Source organism: Eucyclogobius newberryi, unplaced genomic scaffold (assembly GCF_026437365.1).
Source record: "Eucyclogobius newberryi isolate DKJ021-1_F unplaced genomic scaffold, fEucNew1.0.hap1 SCAF_4, whole genome shotgun sequence".
Classification (NCBI taxonomy): Eukaryota; Metazoa; Chordata; class Actinopteri; order Gobiiformes; family Gobiidae; genus Eucyclogobius; species Eucyclogobius newberryi.
In genome coordinates, this window is record NW_027316056.1 from 41129538 (window position 1) to 41153026 (window position 23489).

A 23489-nucleotide genomic window follows, 5' to 3' on the forward strand; every position below is an offset into this window, starting at 1 on the left:
TGTTCGGGCGTCGACCTGCGCTCTGCCGCCGAGGGGGAGCCTGGACGAGCGGGCGGAGGGTGTGGACCGCGGGCTGCTTCGGTTTAGAGCCTTCTAAGGAGGGTCTCGCCTCCTTCAGAGATCCCGTGCGAGTGAATTGGCCGATGGCGTCTTGAATCGGCCGATGGCGTCTTGGTCGACCACAGCCCTCGCACTGAGGATACGAGGCAGTGTCCACACTTGCCACGACAACCACATCAAACCAGGACTAAACCCGAAACTAAACCAGACCTAAACCAGGACCAAACGAGGAGCGGACCCCCTTGATCGCTCCCTTTCCTCCAAACCGCTCACCTCTTTCTTCGTTTCCTTGTTGGGGTCGTAGTCGCTGTCGTTGGCTTCGATGGGATTGGCCTCTTCCATTTCCTCCTCACTGCGACGCACAGACGCTCGGTTACTACGGCGCCGGTGCTTGCAGTAGTAACAATACCGTGAAGTAAAGGTACACATACTACCTGTCCTCCTGGTTGGAACGGCTGGCCAACTTGCGCGCCTGTCGGTCCATGAGGCTGGTTCTGGAGCGAGTCTTCTTCCACGAGTAATAGTACTTCACCAGAGACGAGATCGACTTGTCCGGCAGCTGAGCAAGAAACGCCAACAACGCATTATCCAGAGGCAGGAGCCATCGTAGTAGTAGCACTAGTGGAGTATTTGTGGTACTCTTACCATCTGTACTAGTGGAGTATTTGTGGTACTCTTACCATCTGTACTAGTGGAGTATTTGTGGTACTCTTACCGTCTGTACTAGTGGAGTATTTGTGGTACTCTTACCGTCTGTACTAGTGGAGTATTTGTGGTACTCTTACCGTCTGTACTAGTGGAGTATTTGTGGTACTCTTACCATCTGTACTAGTGGAGTATTTGTGGTACTCTTACCATCTGTACTGGTGGAGTATTTGTGGTACTCTTACCATCTGTACTGGTGGAGTATTTGTGGTACTCTTACCATCTGTACTAGTGGGGTATTTGTGGTACTCTTACCATCTGTACTAGTGGAGTATTTGTGGTACTCTTACCATCTGTACTAGTGGAGTATTTGTGGTACTCTTACCATCTGTACTAGTGGAGTATTTGTGGTACTCTTACATTTGTACTGGTGGAGTATTTGTGGTACTCTTACCATCTGTACTAGTGGAGTATTTGTGGTACTCTTACATTTGTACTGGTGGAGTATTTGTGGTACTCTTACCATCTGTACTAGTGGAGTATTTGTGGTACTCTTACATTTGTACTGGTGGAGTATTTGTGGTACTCTTACATTTGTACTGGTGGAGTATTTGTGGTACTCTTACATTTGTACTAGTGGAGTATTTGTGGTACTCTTACCATCTGTACTAGTGGAGTATTTGTGGTACTCTTACCATCTGTACTAGTGGAGTATTTGTGGTACTCTTACCGTCTGTACTAGTGGAGTATTTGTGGTACTCTTACCGTCTGTACTAGTGGAGTATTTGTGGTACTCTTACCGTCTGTACTAGTGGAGTATTTGTGGTACTCTTACCATCTGTACTAGTGGAGTATTTGTGGTACTCTTACCATCTGTACTGGTGGAGTATTTGTGGTACTCTTACCATCTGTACTGGTGGAGTATTTGTGGTACTCTTACCATCTGTACTAGTGGGGTATTTGTGGTACTCTTACCATCTGTACTAGTGGAGTATTTGTGGTACTCTTACCATCTGTACTAGTGGAGTATTTGTGGTACTCTTACCATCTGTACTAGTGGAGTATTTGTGGTACTCTTACATTTGTACTGGTGGAGTATTTGTGGTACTCTTACCATCTGTACTAGTGGAGTATTTGTGGTACTCTTACATTTGTACTGGTGGAGTATTTGTGGTACTCTTACCATCTGTACTAGTGGAGTATTTGTGGTACTCTTACATTTGTACTGGTGGAGTATTTGTGGTACTCTTACATTTGTACTGGTGGAGTATTTGTGGTACTCTTACCATCTGTACTAGTGGAGTATTTGTGGTACTCTTACCATCTGCTGGATGCGGTGGAAGCTCTTGCCGTGGAAGCTGAACGCCTGCTCGAACAGAACCTTGTCCTCCACCGTCCACTCGTCTGGAAACGGAGTGAAGTTTGGAAGATCTGCCAGAGACTTCTCGATGTTGTGTTTGTGCCAGAAGAGCATGCCCAGCGCCTGAGGAGGAAGACCGGGTTTAGACCGGGTTTAGACCGGGTTTAGACCGGGTTTAGACCAGGGAGAGACTCGGTTTAGTTACCTCGCTGACCCTTTGAACAAAAAACCAGGACTAAACCAGGTCTAAACCAGGTCTGAACCAGGTCTGAACCAGGTCTAAACCAGGACTAAACTAGGACTAAACTAGGACTAAACCAGGTCTAAACCAGGTCTGAACCAGGTCTGAACCAGGTCTAAACCAGGACTAAACTAGGACTAAACTAGGACTAAACCAGGTCTAAACCAGGTCTGAACCAGGTCTGAACCAGGTCTAAACCAGGACTAAACCAGGTCTAAACCAGGTCTGAACCAGGTCTGAACCAGGACTGAACCAGGTCTAAACCAGGACAAAACCAGGTCTAAACCAAGTCTAAACCAGGTCTGAACCAGGTCTAAACCAGGACTAAACCAGGTCTAAACCAGGTCTGAACCAGGTCTGAACCAGGACTAAACCAGGTCTGAACCAGGACTGACCTGTTCCACGTTGTATCCGTGCTTCTCTTTGGCGATGGCGATGTACTCGTCCACTGTGAAAAGACAGAGGCACATGAGGACCTGACAGAGGACAGGGTGTTTGGCATGAGGACCTGACAGAGGACAGGGTGTTTGGCATGAGGACCTGACAGAGGACAGGGTGTTGGTTGGACAGTGTCTCACGTTTGGAGTCGGTGATGGCGTGATACGGCGACCACACTAACATCCCGCCGCTCTCTTTGTCCGAGTACTTTGTGGCTCCGGGTTCAAAGTCCGGGATGGAAGCCTGATAGTCCGAGCCCACTCTCATCCCCACATCTGAAACACAGAGAGTCACGACTGAAACACAGAGAGTCACGACTGAAACACAGAGAGTCACGACTGAAACACAGAGAGTCACGACTGAAACACAGAGAGTCACATCTGAAACACAGAGAGTCACGACTGAAACACAGAGAGTCACATCTGAAACACAGAGAGTCACATCTGAAACACAGAGAGTCACGACTGAAACACAGAGAGTCACATCTGAAACACAGAGAGTCACGACTGAAACACAGAGAGTCACGACTGAAACACAGAGAGTCACATCTGAAACACAGAGAGTCACGACTGAAACACAGAGAGTCACGACTGAAACACAGAGAGTCACGACTGAAACACAGAGAGTCACGACTGAAACACAGAGAGTCACGACTGAAACACAGAGAGTCACATCTGAAACACAGAGAGTCACATCTGAAACACAGAGAGTCACGACTGAAACACAGAGAGTCACGACTGAAACACAGAGAGTCACGACTGAAACACAGACAGTCACGACTGAAACACAGAGAGTCACGACTGAAACACAGAGAGTCACATCTGAAACACAGAGAGTCACGACTGAAACACAGAGAGTCACGACTGAAACACAGAGAGTCACGACTGAAACACAGAGAGTCACATCTGAAACACAGAGAGTCACGACTGAAACACAAAGAGTCACATCTGAAACACAGAGAGTCACGACTGAAACACAGAGAGTCACATCTGAAACACAGAGAGTCACGACTGAAACACAGAGAGTCACGACTGAAACACAGAGAGTCACATCTGAAACACAGAGAGTCACGACTGAAACACAGAGAGTCACATCTGAAACACAGAGAGTCACATCTGAAACACAGAGAGTCACGACTGAAACACAGAGAGTCACATCTGAAACACAGAGAGTCACGACTGAAACACAGAGAGTCACGACTGAAACACAGAGAGTCACATCTGAAACACAGAGAGTCACGACTGAAACACAGAGAGTCACGACTGAAACACAGAGAGTCACGACTGAAACACAGAGAGTCACGACTGAAACACAGAGAGTCACGACTGAAACACAGAGAGTCACGACTGAAACACAGAGAGTCACATCTGAAACACAGAGAGTCACATCTGAAACACAGAGAGTCACGACTGAAACACAGAGAGTCACGACTGAAACACAGAGAGTCACGACTGAAACACAGTCACGACTGAAACACAGAGAGTCACGACTGAAACACAGAGAGTCACATCTGAAACACAGAGAGTCACGACTGAAACACAGAGAGTCACGACTGAAACACAGAGAGTCACGACTGAAACACAGAGAGTCACGACTGAAACACAGAGAGTCACATCTGAAACACAGAGAGTCACGACTGAAACACAAAGAGTCACATCTGAAACACAGAGAGTCACGACTGAAACACAGAGAGTCACATCTGAAACACAGAGAGTCACGACTGAAACACAGAGAGTCACGACTGAAACACAGAGAGTCACGACTGAAACACAGAGAGTCACGACTGAAACACAGAGAGTCACGACTGAAACACAGAGAGTCACGACTGAAACACAGAGAGTCACGACTGAAACACAGAGAGTCACGACTGAAACACAGAGTCACGACTGAAACACAGAGAGTCACGACTGAAACACAGAGTCACGACTGAAACACAGAGAGTCACATCTGAAACACAGAGAGTCACGACTGAAACACAGAGTCACGACTGAAACACAGAGAGTCACGACTGAAACACAGAGAGTCACGACTGAAACACAGAGAGTCACATCTGAAACACAGAGAGTCACGACTGAAACACAGAGTCACGACTGAAACACAGAGAGTCACGACTGAAACATAGAGAGTCACGACTGAAACACAGAGAGTCACGACTGAAACACAGAGAGTCACGACTGAAACACAGAGAGTCACATCTGAAACACAGAGAGTCACGACTGAAACACAGAGAGTCACATCTGAAACACAGAGAGTCACGACTGAAACACAGAGAGTCACGACTGAAACACAGAGAGTCACGACTGAAACACAGAGAGTCACGACTGAAACACAGAGAGTCACGACTGAAACACAGAGAGTCACATCTGAAACACAGAGAGTCACGACTGAAACACAGAGAGTCACATCTGAAACACAGAGAGTCACGACTGAAACACAGAGAGTCACGACTGAAACACAGAGAGTCACGACTGAAACACAGACAGTCACGACTGAAACACAGAGAGTCACGACTGAAACACAGAGAGTCACATCTGAAACACAGAGAGTCACGACTGAAACACAGAGAGTCACGACTGAAACACAGAGAGTCACGACTGAAACACAGAGAGTCACGACTGAAACACAGAGAGTCACGACTGAAACACAGAGAGTCACATCTGAAACACAGAGAGTCACGACTGAAACACAGAGAGTCACATCTGAAACACAGAGAGTCACGACTGAAACACAGAGAGTCACGACTGAAACACAGAGAGTCACGACTGAAACACAGAGAGTCACGACTGAAACACAGAGAGTCACGACTGAAACACAGAGAGTCACGACTGAAACACAGAGAGTCACGACTGAAACACAGAGAGTCACGACTGAAACACAGAGAGTCACGACTGAAACACAGAGTCACGACTGAAACACAAGAGAGTCACGACTGAAACACAGAGAGTCACGACTGAAACACAGAGAGTCACGACTGAAACACAGAGAGTCACGACTGAAACACAGAGAGTCACATCTGAAACACAGAGAGTCACGACTGAAACACAGAGTCACGACTGAAACACAGAGAGTCACGACTGAAACACAGAGAGTCACGACTGAAACACAGAGAGTCACGACTGAAACACAGAGAGTCACGACTGAAACACAGAGAGTCACGACTGAAACACAGAGAGTCACGACTGAAACACAGAGAGTCACGACTGAAACACAGAGAGTCACGACTGAAACACAGAGAGTCACATCTGAAACACAGAGAGTCACGACTGAAACACAGAGAGTCACATCTGAAACACAGAGAGTCACGACTGAAACACAGAGAGTCACGACTGAAACACAGAGAGTCACGACTGAAACACAGAGAGTCACATCTGAAACACAGAGAGTCACGACTGAAACACAGAGAGTCACATCTGAAACACAGAGAGCCACGACTGAAACACAGAGAGTCACATCTGAAACACAGAGAGTCACGACTGAAACACAGAGAGTCACGACTGAAACACAGAGAGTCACGACTGAAACACAGAGAGTCACGACTGAAACACAGAGAGTCACGACTGAAACACAGAGAGTCACATCTGAAACACAGAGAGTCACGACTGAAACACAGAGAGTCACATCTGAAACACAGAGTCACGACTGAAACACAGAGAGTCACGACTGAAACACAGAGAGTCACGACTGAAACACAGAGAGTCACATCTGAAACACAGAGAGTCACGACTGAAACACAGAGAGTCACGACTGAAACACAGAGTCACATCTGAAACACAGAGAGTCACGACTGAAACACAGAGAGTCACGACTGAAACACAGAGAGTCACTGTCACGTTTCTTCCAGTTTGAGTCCAGCTTTACAAAACAAATAAAAGACTAAATAAAGTGAAATGAGACAAAAACCACTTGGAGCAGAAAACGTGTGTTAGATCAACACAGACACATGTTTTCATTTAAAGGGCCGGTGCGTCTGAGACTCCTGAAAGGTTTGAACCGTGAAGCTCCTGGTCCTGAGCCATTTTCACACTCTCGCTCTGTGTCTGGACCGTCTGAGGTTTGAACCGAGGCTCTCTCTGTCAGTTAGCATGTGTTCGAGGCTCTCTCTGTCAGTTAGCATGTGTTCGAGGCTCTCTCTCTGTTAGCTTGTGTTCGAGGCTCTCTCTCTGTCAGTTAGCATGTGTTCGAGGCTCTCTCTGTCAGTTAGCATGTGTTCGAGGCTCTCTCTGTCAGTTAGCATGTGTTCGAGTCTCTCTCTGTCAGTTAGCATGTGTTCGAGGCTCTCTCTCTGTTAGCATGTGTTCGAGGCTCTCTCTGTTAGCATGTGTTCGAGGCTCTCTCTCTGTTAGCATGTGTTCGAAGCTCTCTCTGTCAGTTAGCATGTGTTCGAGGCTCTCTCTGTCAGTTAGCATGTGTTCGAGGCTCTCTCTGTCAGTTAGCATGTGTTCAGGCTCTCTCTGTCAGTTAGCATGTGTTCGAGGCTCTCTCTCATGTCAGTTAGCATGTGTTTGAGGCTCTCTCTGTCAGTTAGCATGTGTTTGAGGCTCTCTCTGTCAGTTAGCATGTGTTCGAGGCTCTCTCTGTCAGTTAGCATGTGTTCGAGGCTCTCTCTGTCAGTTAGCATGTGTTCGAGGCTCTCTCTGTCAGTTAGCATGTGTTCGAGGCTCTCTCTGTCAGTTAGCATGTGTTCGAGGCTCTCTCTCTGTCAGTTAGCATGTGTTCGAGGCTCTCTGTCAGTAAGCATGAGTTCGAGGCTCTCTCTCTGTTAGCATGTGTTCGAGGCTCTCTCTCTGTCAGTTAGCATGTGTTCGAGGCTCTCTGTCAGTTTGCATGTGTTCGAGGCTCTCTCTGTCAGTTAGCATGTGTTCGAGGCTCTCTCTCTGTTAGCATGTGTTCGAGGCTCTCTCTCTGTTAGCATGTGTTCGAGGCTCTCTCTCTGTTAGCATGTGTTCGAGGCTCTCTCTCTGTTAGCATGTGTTCGAGGCTCTCTCTCTGTTAGCATGTGTTCGAGGCGCTCTCTCTGTCAGTTAGCATGTGTTCGAGGCTCTCTCTGTCAGTTAGCATGTGTTTGACTCTCTCTCTGTCAGTTAGCATGTGTTCGAGGCTCTCTCTGTCAGTTAGCATGTGTTCGAGGCTCTCTCTGTCAGTTAGCATGTGTTCGAGGCTCTCTCTGTCAGTTAGCATGTGTTCGAGGCTCTCTCTGTCAGTTAGCATGTGTTCAGGCTCTCTCTCATGTCAGTTAGCATGTGTTTGAGGCTCTCTCTGTCAGTTAACATGTGTTTGAGGCTCTCTCTGTCAGTTAGCATGTGTTTGAGGCTCTCTCTGTCAGTTAGCATGTGTTCGAGGCTCTCTCTGTCAGTGTTCGAGGCTCTCTCTGTCAGTTAGCATGTGTTCGAGGCGCTCTCTGTCAGTTAGCATGTGTTCGAGACTCTCTCTCTGTCAGTTAGCATGAGTTCGAGGCTCTCTCTGTCAGTTAGCATGAGTTCGAGGCTCTCTCCGTCAGTTAGCATGAGTTCGAGGCTCTCTCTGTCAGTTAGCATGTGTTCGAGGCTCTCTCTGTCAGTTAGCATGTGTTCGAGGCTCTCTCTGTCAGTTAGCATGTGTTCGAGGCTCTCTCTGTCAGTTAGCATGTGTTCGAGGCTCTCTCTGTCAGTTTGCATGTGTTCGAGGCTCTCTTTGTCAGTTAGCATGTGTTCGAGTCTCTCTCTGTCAGTTAGCATGTGTTCGAGGCTCTCTCTCTGTTAGCATGTGTTCGAGGCTCTCTCTCTGTCAGTTAGCATGTGTTCGAGGCTCTCTCTGTCAGTTAGCATGTGTTTGAGACTCTCTCTCTGTCAGTTAGCATGTGTTCGAGGCTCTCTCTGTCAGTTAGCATGTGTTCGAGGCTCTCTCTGTCAGTTAGCATGTGTTCGAGGCTCTCTCTGTCAGTTAGCATGTGTTCAGGCTCTCTCTCATGTCAGTTAGCATGTGTTTGAGGCTCTCTCTGTCAGTTAGCATGTGTTTGAGGCTCTCTCTGTCAGTTAGCATGTGTTTGAGGCTCTCTCTGTCAGTTAGCATGTGTTCGAGGCTCTCTCTGTCAGTGTTCGAGGCTCTCTCTGTCAGTTAGCATGTGTTCGAGGCGCTCTCTGTCAGTTAGCATGTGTTCGAGACTCTCTCTCTGTCAGTTAGCATGAGTTCGAGGCTCTCTCCGTCAGTGTTCGAGGCTCTCTCTGTCAGTTAGCATGAGTTCGAGGCTCTCTCCGTCAGTTAGCATGAGTTCGAGGCTCTCTCTGTCAGTTAGCATGTGTTCGAGGCTCTCTCTCTGTTAGCATGTGTTCGAGGCTCTCTCTCTGTTAGCATGTGTTCGAGGCGCTCTCTCTGTCAGTTAGCATGTGTTCGAGGCTCTCTCTGTCAGTTAGCATGTGTTTGAGACTCTCTCTCTGTCAGTTAGCATGTGTTCGAGGCTCTCTCTGTCAGTTAGCATGTGTTCGAGGCTCTCTCTGTCAGTTAGCATGTGTTCGAGGCTCTCTCTGTCAGTTAGCATGTGTTCAGGCTCTCTCTGTCAGTTAGCATGTGTTTGAGGCTCTCTCTGTCAGTTAGCATGTGTTTGAGGCTCTCTCTGTCAGTTAGCATGTGTTTGAGGCTCTCTCTGTCAGTGTTCGAGGCTCTCTCTGTCAGTTAGCATGTGTTCGAGGCGCTCTCTGTCAGTTAGCATGTGTTCGAGACTCTCTGTCAGTTAGCATGAGTTCGAGGCTCTCTCTGTCAGTGTTCGAGGCTCTCTCTGTCAGTTAGCATGAGTTTGAGGCTCTCTCCGTCAGTTAGCATGAGTTCGAGGCTCTCTCTGTCAGTTAGCATGTGTTTGAGGCTCTCTCTGTCAGTTAGCATGTGTTCGAAGCTCTCTCTTTCAGTTAGCATGTGTTCGAGGCTCTCTCTGTCAGTTAGCATGTGTTCGAGGCTCTCTCTGTCAGTTAGCATGTGTTCGAGGCTCTCTCTCTGTCAGTTAGCATGTGTTCAAGGCTCTCTCTGTCAGTTAGCATGAGTTCGAGGCTCTCTCTCTGTTAGCATGTGTTCGAGGCTCTCTCTCTGTCAGTTAGCATGTGTTCGAGGCTCTCTCTGTCAGTTAGCATGTGTTCAAGGCTCTCTCTCTGTCAGTTAGCATGTGTTTGAGGCTCTCTCTGTCAGTTAGCATGTGTTCGAGTCTCTCTCTGTCAGTTAGCATGTGTTCGAGGCTCTCTGTCAGTTAGCATGTGTTCGAGGCTCTCTCTGTCAGTTAGCATGTGTTCGAGGCTCTCTCTGTCAGTTAGCATGTGTTCGAGGCTCTCTCTCATGTCAGATAGCATGTGTTTGAGGCTCTCTCTGTCAGTTAGCATGTGTTTGAGGCTCTCTCTGTCAGTTAGCATGTGTTCGAGGCTCTCTCTGTCAGTGTTCGAGGCTCTCTCTGTCAGTTAGCATGAGTTCGAGGCTCTCTCCGTCAGTTAGCATGTGTTCTAGGCTCTCTCTGTCAGTTAGCATGAGTTCGAGGCTCTCTCTGTCAGTGTTCGAGGCTCTCTCTGTCAGTTAGCATGTGTTCGAGGCTCTCTCTCTGTCAGTTAGCATGTGTTCGAGGCTCTCTCTATGTCACTTAGCATGTGTTCGAGGCTCTCTCTGTCAGTGTTCGAGGCTCTCTGTCAGTTAGCATGTGTTCGAGGCTCTCTCTGTCAGTTAGCATGTGTTCGAGGCTCTCTCTGTCAGTTAGCATGTGTTCGAGGCTCTCTCTGTCAGTTAGCATGTGTTCGAGGCTCTCTCTGTCAGTTAGCATGTGTTCGAGGCTCTCTCTCTGTCAGTTAGCATTTGTTCGAGGCTCTCTCTCTGTCAGTTAGCATGTGTTCGAGGCTCTCTCTGTCAGTTAGCATGTGTTTGAGGCTCTCTCTGTCAGTTAGCATGTGTTTGAGGCTCTCTCTGTCAGTTAGCATGTGTTCGAGGCTCTCTCTTGTCAGTTAGAATGTGTTCGAGGCTCTCGCTCTGTCAGTTAGCATGTGTTCTAGGCTCTCTCTGTCAGTTAGCATGTGTTCGAGGCTCTCTCTGTCAGTTAGCATGAGTTCGAGGCTCTCTCTCTGTCAGTTAGCATGTGTTCTAGGCTCTCTCTGTCAGTTAGCATGTGTTCGAGGCTCTTTCTCTGTCAGTTAGCATGTGTTCTAGGCTCTCTCTGTCAGTTAACATGTGTTCGAGGCTCTCTCTGTCAGTTAGCATGTGTTCGAGGCTCTCTCTCTGTCAGTTAGCATGTGTTTGAGGCTCTCTCTGTCAGTGTTCGAGGCTCTCTGTCAGTTAGCATGTGTTCTAGGCTCTCTCTGTCAGTTAGCATGTGTTCGAGGCTCTCTCTGTCAGTTAGCATGTGTTTGAGGCTCTCTCTCTGTCAGTTAGCATGTGTTCTAGGCTCTCTCTGTCAGTTAGCATGTGTTCGAGGCTCTCTCTGTCAGTTAGCATGTGTTTGAGGCTCTCTCTGTCAGTTAGCATGTGTTCAAGGCTCTCTCTGTCAGTTAGCATGTGTTCGAGGCTCTCTGTCTGTCAGTTAGCATGTGTTCGAGGCTCTCTCTGTCAGTTAGCATGAGTTCGAGGCTCTCTCTCTGTTAGCATGTGTTCGAGGCTCTCTCTCTGTCAGTTAGCATGTGTTCGAGGCTCTCTCTGTCAGTTAGCATGTGTTTGAGGCTCTCTCTCTGTCAGTTAGCATGTGTTCGAGGCTCTCTCTGTCAGTTAGCATGTGTTCGAGTCTCTCTCTGTCAGTTAGCATGTGTTCGAGGCTCTCTCTCTGTTAGCATGTGTTCGAGGCTCTCTCTCTGTCAGTTAGCATGTGTTCGAGGCTCTCTCTGTAAGTGTTCGAGGCTCTCTCTGTCAGTTAGCATGTGTTCGAGGCTCTCTCTCTGTCAGTTAGCATGTGTTCGAGGCTCTCTCTGTCAGTTAGCATGTGTTCGAGGCTCTCTCTGTCAGTTAGCATGTGTTCGAGGCTCTCTGTCAGTTAGCATGTGTTCGAGGCTCTCTCTGTCAGTTAGCATGTGTTCGAGGCTCTCTCTGTCAGTTAGCATGTGTTCAGGCTCTCTCTGTCAGTTAGCATGTGTTTGAGGCTCTCTCTGTCAGTTAGCATGTGTTTGAGGCTCTCTCTGTCAGTTAGCATGTGTTCGAGGCTCTCTCTGTCAGTTAGCATGTGTTCGAGGCTCTCTCTGTCAGTGTTCGAGGCTCTCTCTGTCAGTGTTCGAGGCTCTCTCTGTCAGTTAGCATGAGTTCGAGGCTCTCTCTGTCAGTGTTCTAGGCTCTCTCTGTCAGTTAGCATGAGTTCGAGGCTCTCTCTCTCAGTGTTCGAGGCTCTCTCTGTCAGTTAGCATGTGTTCGAGGCTCTCTCTCTGTCAGTTAGCATGTGTTCGAGGCTCTCTCTATTTCAGTTAGCATGTGTTCGAGGCTCTCTCTGTCAGTGTTCGAGGCTCTCTGTCAGTTAGCATGTGTTCGAGGCTCTCTCTCTGTCAGTTAGCATTTGTTCGAGGCTCTCTCTCTGTCAGTTAGCATGTGTTCTAGGCTCTCTCTGTCAGTTAGCATGTGTTCGAGGCTCTCTCTGTCAGTTAGCATGAGTTCGAGGCTCTCTCTCTGTCAGTTAGCATGTGTTCTAGGCTCTCTCTGTCAGTTAGCATGTGTTCGAGGCTCTTTCTCCTTCAGTTAGCATGTGTTCTAGGCTCTCTCTGTCAGTTAGCATGTGTTCGAGGCTCTCTCTGTCAGTTAGCATGTGTTCGAGGCTCTCTCTCTGTCAGTTAGCATGTGTTTGAGGCTCTCTCTATCAGTGTTCGAGGCTCTCTGTCAGTTAGCATGTGTTCTAGGCTCTCTCTGTCAGTTAGCATGTGTTCGAGGCTCTCTCTGTCAGTTAGCATGTGTTTGAGGCTCTCTCTCTGTCAGTTAGCATGTGTTCTAGGCTCTCTCTGTCAGTTAGCATGTGTTCGAGGCTCTTTCTCTGTCGGTTAGCATGTGTTCGAGGCTCTCTCTGTCAGTTAGCATGTGTTCGAGGCTCTCTCTGTCAGTTAGCATGTGTTCGAGGCTCTCTCTGTCAATTAGCATGTGTTCGAGGCTCTCTCTGTCAGTTAGCATGTGTTCGAGGCTCTCTCTGTCAGTTAGCATGTGTTCGAGGCTCTCTCTGTCAGTTAGCATGAGTTTGAGGCTCTCTCTGTCAGTGTTCGAGGCTCTCTCTGTCAGTTAGCATGAGTTCGAGGCTCTCTCTGTCAGTTAGCATGTGTTCGAGGCTCTTTCTGTCAGTTAGCTTGTGTTCGAGGCTCTCTCTCTGTCAGTTAGCATGTGTTCGAGGCTCTTTCTGTCAGTTAGCATGTGTTCGAGGCTCTCTCTGTCAGTTAGCATGTGTTCGAGGCTCTCTCTCTGTCAGTTAGCATGTGTTTGAGGCTCTCTCTCTGTCAGTTAGCATGTGTTCGAGGCTCTTTCTCTGTCAGTTAGCATGAGTTCAAGGCTCTCTCTGTCAGTGTTCGAGGCTCTCTCTGTCAGTTAGCATGTGTTTGAGGCTCTCTCTCTGTCAGTTAGCATGTGTTTGAGGCTCTCTCTCTGTCAGTTAGCATGAGTTCAAGGCTCTCTCTGTCAGTGTTCGAGGCTCTCTCTGTCAGTTAGCATGTGTTTGAGGCTCTCTCTCTGTCAGTTAGCATGTGTTTGAGGCTCTCTCTGTCAGTGTTCGAGGCTCTCTCTGTCAGTTAGCATGTGTTTGAGGCTCTCTCTGTCAGTGTTCGAGGCTCTCTCTCTGTCAGTTAGCATGTGTTCTAGGCTCTCTCTGTCAGTTAGCATGTGTTCGAGGCTCTTTCTGTCAGTTAGCATGTGTTCGAGGCTCTCTCTGTCAGTTAGCATATGTTCTAGGCTCTCTCTGTCAGTTAGCATGTGTTCGAGGCTCTCTCTGTCAGTTAGCATGTGTTTGAGGCTCTCTCTGTCAGTTAGCATGTGTTCGAGGCTCTCTCTGTCAGTTAGCATGTGTTCAAGGCTCTCTCTGTCAGTTAGCATGTGTTCGAGGCTCTCTGTCTGTCAGTTAGCATGTGTTCGAGGCTCTCTCTGTCAGTTAGCATGAGTTCGAGGCTCTCTCTCTGTTAGCATGTGTTCGAGGCTCTCTCTCTGTCAGTTAGCATGTGTTCGAGGCTCTCTCTGTCAGTTAGCATGTGTTCGAGGCTCTCTCTCTGTCAGTTAGCATGTGTTCGAGGCTCTCTCTGTCAGTTAGCATGTGTTCGAGTCTCTCTCTGTCAGTTAGCATGTGTTCGAGGCTCTCTCTCTGTTAGCATGTGTTCGAGGCTCTCTCTCTGTCAGTTAGCATGTGTTCGAGGCTCTCTCTGTAAGTGTTCGAGGCTCTCTCTGTCAGTTAGCATGTGTTCGAGGCTCTCTCTGTCAGTTAGCATGTGTTCGAGGCTCTCTGTCAGTTAGCATGTGTTCGAGGCTCTCTCTGTCAGTTAGCATGTGTTCGAGGCTCTCTCTGTCAGTTAGCATGTGTTCAGGCTCTCTCTGTCAGTTAGCATGTGTTTGAGGCTCTCTCTGTCAGTTAGCATGTGTTTGAGGCTCTCTCTGTCAGTTAGCATGTGTTCGAGGCTCTCTCTGTCAGTTAGCATGTGTTCGAGGCTCTCTCTGTCAGTGTTCGAGGCTCTCTCTGTCAGTTAGCATGTGTTCGAGGCTCTCTCTCTGTCAGTTAGCATGAGTTCGAGGCTCTCTCTGTCAGTGTTCGAGGCTCTCTCTGTCAGTTAGCATGAGTTCGAGGCTCTCTCTGTCAGTGTTCTAGGCTCTCTCTGTCAGTTAGCATGAGTTCGAGGCTCTCTCTCTCAGTGTTCGAGGCTCTCTCTGTCAGTTAGCATGTGTTCGAGGCTCTCTCTCTGTCAGTTAGCATGTGTTCGAGGCTCTCTCTATTTCAGTTAGCATGTGTTCGAGGCTCTCTCTGTCAGTGTTCGAGGCTCTCTGTCAGTTAGCATGTGTTCGAGGCTCTCTCTCTGTCAGTTAGCATTTGTTCGAGGCTCTCTCTCTGTCAGTTAGCATGTGTTCTAGGCTCTCTCTGTCAGTTAGCATGTGTTCGAGGCTCTCTTTGTCAGTTAGCATGAGTTCGAGGCTCTCTCTCTGTCAGTTAGCATGTGTTCTAGGCTCTCTCTGTCAGTTAGCATGTGTTCGAGGCTCTCTCTGTCAGTTAGCATGTGTTCGAGGCTCTCTCTCTGTCAGTTAGCATGTGTTTGAGGCTCTCTCTGTCAGTGTTCGAGGCTCTCTGTCAGTTAGCATGTGTTCTAGGCTCTCTCTGTCAGTTAGCATGTGTTCGAGGCTCTCTCTGTCAGTTAGCATGTGTTTGAGGCTCTCTCTCTGTCAGTTAGCATGTGTTCTAGGCTCTCTCTGTCAGTTAGCATGTGTTCGAGGCTCTTTCTCTGTCGGTTAGCATGTGTTCGAGGCTCTCTCTGTCAGTTAGCATGTGTTCGAGGCTCTCTCTGTCAGTTAGCATGTGTTCGAGGCTCTCTCTGTCAATTAGCATGTGTTCGAGGCTCTCTCTGTCAGTTAGCATGTGTTCGAGGCTCTCTCTGTCAGTTAGCATGAGTTTGAGGCTCTCTCTGTCAGTGTTCGAGGCTCTCTCTGTCAGTTAGCATGAGTTCGAGGCTCTCTCTGTCAGTTAGCATGTGTTCGAGGCTCTTTCTGTCAGTTAGCTTGTGTTCGAGGCTCTCTCTCTGTCAGTTAGCATGTGTTCGAGGCTCTTTCTGTCAGTTAGCATGTGTTCGAGGCTCTCTCTGTCAGTTAGCATGTGTTCGAGGCTCTCTCTGTCAGTTAGCATGTGTTCGAGGCTCTCTCTCTGTCAGTTAGCATGTGTTTGAGGCTCTCTCTCTGTCAGTTAGCATGAGTTCAAGGCTCTCTCTGTCAGTGTTCGAGGCTCTCTCTGTCAGTTAGCATGTGTTTGAGGCTCTCTCTCTGTCAGTTAGCATGTGTTTGAGGCTCTCTCTGTCAGTGTTCGAGGCTCTCTCTGTCAGTTAGCATGTGTTTGAGGCTCTCTCTGTCAGTGTTCGAGGCTCTCTCTCTGTCAGTTAGCATGTGTTCTAGGCTCTCTCTGTCAGTTAGCATGTGTTCGAGGCTCTTTCTGTCAGTTAGCATGTGTTCGAGGCTCTCTCTGTCAGTTAGCATATGTTCTAGGCTCTCTCTGTCAGTTAGCATGTGTTCGAGGCTCTCTCTGTCAGTTAGCATATGTTCGAGGCTCTCTCTGTCAGTTAGCATGTGTTTGAGGCTCTCTCTCTGTCAGTTAGCATGTGTTTGAGGCTCTCTCTGTCAGTGTTCGAGGCTCTCTCTCTGTCAGTTAGCATGTGTTCTAGGCTCTCTCTGTCAGTTAGCATGTGTTCGAGGCTCTTTCTGTCAGTTAGCATGTGTTCGAGGCTCTCTCTGTCAGTTAGCATATGTTCTAGGCTCTCTCTGTCAGTTAGCATGTGTTCGAGGCTCTCTCTGTCAGTTAGCATATGTTCGAGGCTCTCTCTGTCAGTTAGCATGTGTTCGAGGCTCTCTCTCTGTCAGTTAGCATGTGTTCGAGGCTCTCTCTGTCAGTTAGCATGTGTTCGAGGCTCTCTCTCTGTCAGTTAGCATGTGTTCGAGGCTCTCTCTGTCAGTTAGCATGTGTTCGAGGCTCTCTCTCTGTCAGTTAGCATGTGTTTGAGGCTCTCTCTCTGTCAGTTAGCATGAGTTCAAGGCTCTCTCTGTCAGTGTTCGAGGCTCTCTCTTTCAGTTAGCATGTGTTTGAGGCTCTCTCTGTCAGTGTTCGAGGCTCTCTCTCTGTCAGTTAGCATGTGTTCGAGGCTCTCTCTTCACGTTATAACAGCTCTATTACACTATTACACACACAGAGACACGTTATAACGCAGCTCTGTCCATTACTCACACACAGAGGACGTTATTTGAACAATAACAAAGTCTTTTGACACGTGCGTTTACGTCCCCCGGTGTTTAGCCCGGTTCGGCCCGGGTCCACGCTCGTGCCCGCGCCTTTATTAGCCCGTTTTCACCCGTTTTGAGTCCACATTCTCGGGGTTTTTTTTCACGCTAAATCGCCCGTTTCGCCCTCGCGCCGCGGCTGACCGAGGCTCCGCGCTGACCGAGGCTACGCACCGTGCTCGTCGTCGCTGCTGTCGTCCGTGCAGTGTCCGTTCGACGCGGTGGACGGGCTCTTGGTGCCGTTGGAGCGGCCCTTGCCCAGGTACTCGGAGCCCTTGTCCATCATGCCGGGCATCGTGGCGGCTCCGCGTCGCTCTAGGGCCCGCGGCTCGACGCTGTTTTTCCGGGGCAGAGAAGGCGCCAGGACCCGCTGCCTGGAACTGCGCTGCGGCCGACAGGGGGCGCTGCTGAGGACGGCGTGACGCGGCTTCCGCGGCGGCTTCGGAGGCGACGGACGCCGCGTGGTCCCGCCCGTCCCGCAGTGCAAACTATTCCATGTGATTATAACATCCGAACAGACGTTATGAGCCCGTTATAGACGGGAACGCGCGGGTCTAGCTCACGCAGCGGAAGGATCGAACACGGCTGATACGCTCCTCGGTTCGGAGTTCCGTATCCCTCCGCTGACCACACAAACAACGATAAAGCGCGATTAGCGTCGTTTAAAGCGGAATTACGGACACTTTCGGGGTCAAACCGAGGCACGCGGCTCACGTCAGAGTATTATCCTTCACATCACAGAGTTTTAATTCATGTCATCTGAGTTATTTGAGTTTCCCGCAGTTTCACAGGCTCCACTGCGTTACTGACACGTGTCCACCAGAGGGAGACAAACGCGAAGCATCAGACGAGCTCTGGAAAACTAAAAAGAAAAGGGAAAAGTGTCTACAGAGCCGCGGCCGAAACTGCCATGTTATTTTGTGCCGCGGCTCCTGAAACTGCTTCGCTATTTGACCGCGCCGGGTTAAGGTTAGGGTCAGATAGGGTTAGGGTCAGGGTCAGGGTCAGGGTCAGGGTCAGGGTTAGGGTTAGGGGTAAGGTTAGGGTCAGAGTTAGGGGTAAGGTTAGGGTTAGGGTTAAGGTTAAGGTTAGGGTTAAGGTTAAGGTTAGGGTCAGAGTTAGGGTTAGGGTTAAGGTTAGGGTTAAGGTTAGGGTCAGAGTTAGGGTTAGGGTTAAGGTTAGGGTTAAGGTTAAGGTTAGGGTCAGAGTTAGGGTTAGGGTTAAGGTTAGGGTTAGGGTTAGGGTTAGGGTTAAGGTTAAGGTTAGGGGTAAGGTTAGGGTCAGAGTTAGGGTCAGGGTTAGGGTCAGAGTTAGGGTCAGAGTTAGGGGTAAGGTTAGGGTCAGAGTTAGGGTTAAGGTTAGGGTTAAGGTTAGGGGTAAGGTTAGGGTCAGGGTTAGGGTTAAGGTTAGGGTTAAGGTTAGGGTCAGGGTTAAGGTTAGGGGTAAGGTTAGGGTCAGAGTTAGGGTTAGGGTTAAGGTTAGGGTTAGGGGTAAGGTTAGGGTCAGGGTCAGGGTTAGGGTCAGAGTTAAGGTTAGGGGTAAGGTTAGGGTCAGGGTTAGGGTTAAGGTTAGGGTTAAGGTTAGGGTCAGGGTTAGGGTTAAGGTTAGGGGTAAGGTTAGGGTCAGAGTTAGGGTTAGGGTTAAGGTTAGGGTTAGGGTCAGAGTTAGGGTTAGGGTCAGAGTTAGGATTAGGGTCAGAGTTAGGGGTAAGGTTAGGGTCAGCGTTAGGGTTAGGGTCAGAGTTAGGGTCAGGGTTAGGTTCAGGGTTAGGGTTAGGGTTAAGGTTAGGGTTAGGGTTAAGGTTAAGGTTAGGGTTAGCGGTTAGGGTTAGGGTTAAGGTTAGGGTTAGGGTTAGGGTTAAGGTTAGGGTTAGCCATGTGGCAGTGCCGCAGTTCCTGAAACTGCTGGTTCATTTGAGGGTTAGGGTTAGGGTTAAGGTTAAGGTTAAGGTTAGGGTTAGGGTTAGGGTTAGGGTTAGGGTTAGGGTTAGGGTTAGGGTTAAGGTTAGGGTTAGGGTTAGCCATGTGGCAGTGCGGCAGTTCCTGAAACTGCTGGTTCATTTGACCGCTCTGAGGCCACGGCCAAAAGAAAAACCTGATAAATACAGTAAAGTGATGTGTATAAGTGTGTTTGTCTCCTCTCGACCCCATTTCACCCAAGGAAATATTATCATGACGTTATGGAACAATAATGATTATACTATATTTTACATAAACTAAAATTAAACTTAAAGGTGGTATGGACGATTTTTTTCAGCAATTTTTTATCATATTTCCTCGTGTCGTGGATAAATCATTTGTTCTGCCACGTGTCAATCATAAAACGCACCTATCGCTCACCTGCAGCCGCGTCAGGCTCGTCCCCACGTTTCCACGTGCCTAAGCGCATGGATCTATCATAATATAGTTCCCTCAGTGTACGGGGCAAAATGAAGACGGAGAAAGACAGTTCGAGCTGACGCAGAAGTGGACAGAAATCTACGGGAGACGAGAGATGTGATGCGATCCGTCGCGCTAATAAACAAATGCACATGTGTGTTGTATCAGTCCACACGGGGGAGTGGCATGAGCACGGGGGAGTGGCATGTACACGGGGGAGTGGCATGTGCACGGGGGAGTGGCATGTGCACGGGGGAGTGGCATGTACATGGGGGAGTGGCATGTGCACGGGGGAGTGGCATGTGCACGGGGGAGTGGCATGTGCACGGGGGAGTGGCATGTGCACGGGGGAGTGGCATGTGCAGGGGGAGTGGCATGTGCACGGGGGAGTGGCATGTACACGGGGGAGTGGCATGTGCACGGGGGAGTGGCATGTGCACGGGGGAGTGGCATGTGCACGGGGGAGTGGCATGTGCAGGGGGAGTGGCATGTGCACGGGGGAGTGGCATGTGCACGGGGGAGTGGCATGTGCACGGGGGAGTGGCATGTACACGGGGGAGTGGCATGTGCACGGGGGAGGGGCATGTGCACTTCCGCCTGAGTTCTCAAATCGCCGAAAAATCGTCCATTGCGCCTTTAAACGTACACTGGGAGGAGACTGGGAGGAGTCTGGGGGAGGAGCCTGGGAGGGCGTCTGAATGAGAGTCCATGAGTCCTTCTTTCATGACTTTATTGTTGCACAGACAGACAGTCACAGAACAGCTCTGAGGAGGCTTCACTCCAGTCGGACTTTCTGAGGCGCGGCTCGCTCAGTCTCGGTCGGGGGCTCAGTCTGGGGGCCTGGATCTCTGTGGGCCGGACCGGACCTGGACTGGGCGGGGCCCGGGGGCGGGGCTAGTCCGTGGAGGGCGAGGCTCTGGTCCGACATGGAGGCGGAGCGTTTTCTCTGCGGCGCGGATCCGGAAGGCGCAGCGCTCAGGAGAAGTGAGGCATCCGACTGCAGGTTCTGAGGGACAGAAGAACACCAAGGTCAAAGGTCAAAGGTCAGAGTCGGGGTCTGAGAGCACACGGGAGGAGCCAGGCGTAGAGCTGTGACTCCTCAGAAGGCTAGAACAAGGTAAGACACTTTTGTACCAGTAAAATATGTTCGGCTCGCGATGATAAAACCAGTAAAACCATAAAACGAGATCACACAAAGTCCACCAAAGATATTTATTACGACTCATTTATTTACGACTTATTTATTTAGTGTTTATCATAAGCAGGAGAAGAAATGACCTGAAGGAGGAACTTTTGTCAGGAGAGGAACCGTTCTTTCAATAGGAACGTTCTGAGACTTGGGATCCAGAACACGAACAGAACCGTCCAATCAGGTTTCAGTCTGTGGTTTGTGCCGGTCCCTGATTGGCTAATGCACCTGTGAATCACGCCCATGTGACCTGTGACCAGAGTCTGGACGACCTCCCCTCAGTCCACAACAGCCTCATACGACCCGGAGGCACAGCTCTGAGGCGGAGCAGGCCTGACCACACCCTGATGACCAGGACCAATCACAGCTCAGGAAAGTTTAACTGCTGCCCCGTCAAACCATCCCCTTTAGATTGAAAATGACTTTCAGAAGGTCTTGATTTAAAACCGCTCCTGACACTTTTTATCATGTTTTAGTCTTGCATTTGTCAGAAAAGTTCCATTGGATTTCATAGAAATATAATGGATTTAACAAAGTAAAAGTTTTTCTTGTTACGAGGGCTAAAAAGTATAAACACTTTTACCTAGTTTATCTGAGCGTTTCCACAGACCAGAAGAACGAGTGAAATACACTTATTTACGCCCTTCTTGGTTTATCTCTGGTTTAGTCTTATTTACCGGTGCTTACGTGGCTTTATCTCTGGTTTAGTCTTATTTACCGGTGCTTACGTGGCTTTATCTCTGGTTTAGTCTTATTTACCGGTGCTTACGTGGCTTTATCTCTGGTTTAGTCTTATTTACCGGTGCTTACGTGGCCTTGGCTACTTTGGTGCGCTTCATCCTCTTGCGGCGCATAAGTGTGACCTGAGGCCGCTTGAGTCCGGCGATCAGCAGCAGGAGGCGGGGACGCGACTTGGTGAGCCAGCTTCTCAACAGCGTCCCCTTGGGAAACCTGCGGGAACAACACTCCAGTGTTACACAGAGCGGCTACAGTTAGCGGCTACAGTTAGCGGCTACAGTTACCGGCTGCATTTAGCGTCTAAGTTTAGCATCTTCATTTAGCGTCTACGTTTAGCGTCTTCATTTAGCGTCTACAGTTAGCATCTTTGTTTAGCGTCTTCATTTAAGATAAGATATTCCTTTATTGTCCACACATGGGGAAAGTTCATTGTTGCAACGCAGTAGATACAGAGGAAAAGGACAGATAACTTAAAGGAAGTTTAAAAAACACTCTTAATAGAAGAACTCTTATAAACAAAACTCTTATAAACAAAACCTCTCATTTCTTAATAAGGAATGGAGGAAAAATAAAGATAAAATAAAATAAAAGTAAGACAAAATAATACTAATAATAATGGTAAAATAAACACTCAGTTATTTGCACATGAATGTGACATTATTGCGTTTAGCGTCTTCGTTTAGCGTCGGTGCGTTATCAGTGCGAGAGTTAGCGTTAGCCAAATGTCAAACGGGGACAAACGCGGGCGACACACGAGTTCCTCCGGAGCCTCGACAACGAACAATCCGCGAGCGGAAGTGGTTTGTGTGGATCAGTGACGTTAGCGACGGCAGTAGCATTCATGCTAACAACCACGTTATCAACATTTGTTGAATCTAACGTTATTCTGGACAATAATATCACGGATCGTTTATCGCTCGTGTTTCATGTTTAAGAACGTCCCGTGGACCCATGACCTCCTCTCTGAGTCACTGGGACAGGCTCCAGTCCCCGCCTAAGGCCCAAAGTCACTGGGACAGGGAGGAGACAGAAGGGAGGGGACAGGAGGGAGGGGACGGAAGGAAGGAGACAGGAGGGAGGAGACAGGAGGGAAGGGACAGTGGGAGGGGACAGAGGGGACGGTGGGAGGGGACAGAGGGGACAGTGGGAAGGACAGTGGACAGAGGGAGGGGACAGTGGACAGTGGGAGGGACAGAGGGAGTGGACAGTGGGAGGGACAGAGGGAGTGGACAGTGGGAGGGACAGAGGGAGTGGACAGTGGGAGGGACAGTGGACAGTGGGAGGGACAGTGGACAGAGGGAGGGGACAGTGGACAGTGGGAGGGACAGAGGGAGTGGACAGTGGGAGGGACAGAGGGAGTGGACAGTGGGAGGGACAGTGGACAGTGGGAGGGACAGTGGACAGAGGGAGTGGAAAGTGGGAGGGACAGAGGGAGACAGTGGGAGGGACAGTGGACAGAGGGAGTGGACAGTGGGAGGGACAGAGGGAGTGGACAGTGGGAGGGACAGAGGGAGTGGACAGTGGGAGGGACAGTGGACAGAGGGAGTGGACAGTGGGAGGGACAGAGGGAGTGGACAGTGGGATCCCTCCCACTGTCCACTCTGTCTGTTCAGTGGACAGTGGGAGGGACAGTGGACAGAGGGAGGGACAGTGGACAGTGGGAGGGACAGTAGGAGGGACAGAGGGAGAAGCTCCAGAAGCGTCCGTGCTGTGCTGGTCAGATGGATCTAGTCTCACTCAGAGGTCAGAGCTTTGTCCAGAGCCAAACAACAGCTGCAGCAACACAAAGCAACAGCTACACGCGCTAGCTACTGCTAGCTCCTGTTATCTCCTGCTAGCTTCTGTTAGCATCCGCTAGCATCTGTTAGCATCCACTAGCATCTGTTAGCATCCGCTAGCATCTGTTAGCATCTGTTAGCCTCCGTTAGCCCGGCCTCTTCAACAACATTCTCAGGCTCCGCCCTAAAACTACATTAAACTTATGTCATCATCATCATGTTGTTGTTGTTGTTGTTGTTGTTGTTGTTGTTGTTGTTGTTGTTGTTGTTGTTCTAAGAAGAAGAAATGATCTTATTCTAAACATAATAAAGTGATCAAACTTAAACCAGCGTCAAAACTATAAACAACAACAATGATGAAAATAAATGTGTAAAACCTTTTAGTGTGTCTAATGTCAGAATACTACAAATATAAATACTACAAATATAAATACTACAAATATAAATACTACACATAAATACTACAAATATAAATACTACACATAAATACTACAAATATAAATACTACAAATACAAATACTACACATAAATACTACAAATATAAATACTACACATAAATACTACAAATACTACAAATATAAATACTACACATAAATACTACAAATATAAATACTACACATAAATACTACAAATATAAATACTGCACATAAATACTACAAATATAAATACTACACATAAATACTACAAATATTACTACAAATATAAATACTACAAATATAAATACTACACATAAATACTACAAATATAAATACTACAAATA

General features: G+C 48.6%; 1 protein-coding gene across 2 annotated transcripts in view; it reads right to left on the minus strand.

Annotated features, from left to right (window-relative positions):
- The window catches only part of rcor3 (REST corepressor 3), a 25818-nt gene extending 8795 nt beyond the window's left edge, over positions 1–17023 (minus strand). The window contains exons 1-6 of one of the 2 annotated variants that reach the window (XM_072462849.1): positions 16821–17023; positions 2885–3019; positions 2702–2754; positions 2027–2188; positions 495–619; positions 334–412 (exon numbers count right to left, since the gene is read on the minus strand). In XM_072462849.1, coding sequence (XP_072318950.1) covers positions 334–412; positions 495–619; positions 2027–2188; positions 2702–2754; positions 2885–3019; positions 16821–16941 — 675 coding nt within the window. In that variant the 5' untranslated portion in view covers positions 16942–17023. Of the gene's footprint in view, positions 1–333; positions 413–491; positions 620–2026; positions 2189–2701; positions 2755–2884; positions 3020–16820 lie in introns of both variants that reach the window. The other variant, XM_072462848.1, reaches the window with a different exon arrangement.
- Positions 17024–23489: the final 6466 nt, after the last annotated feature.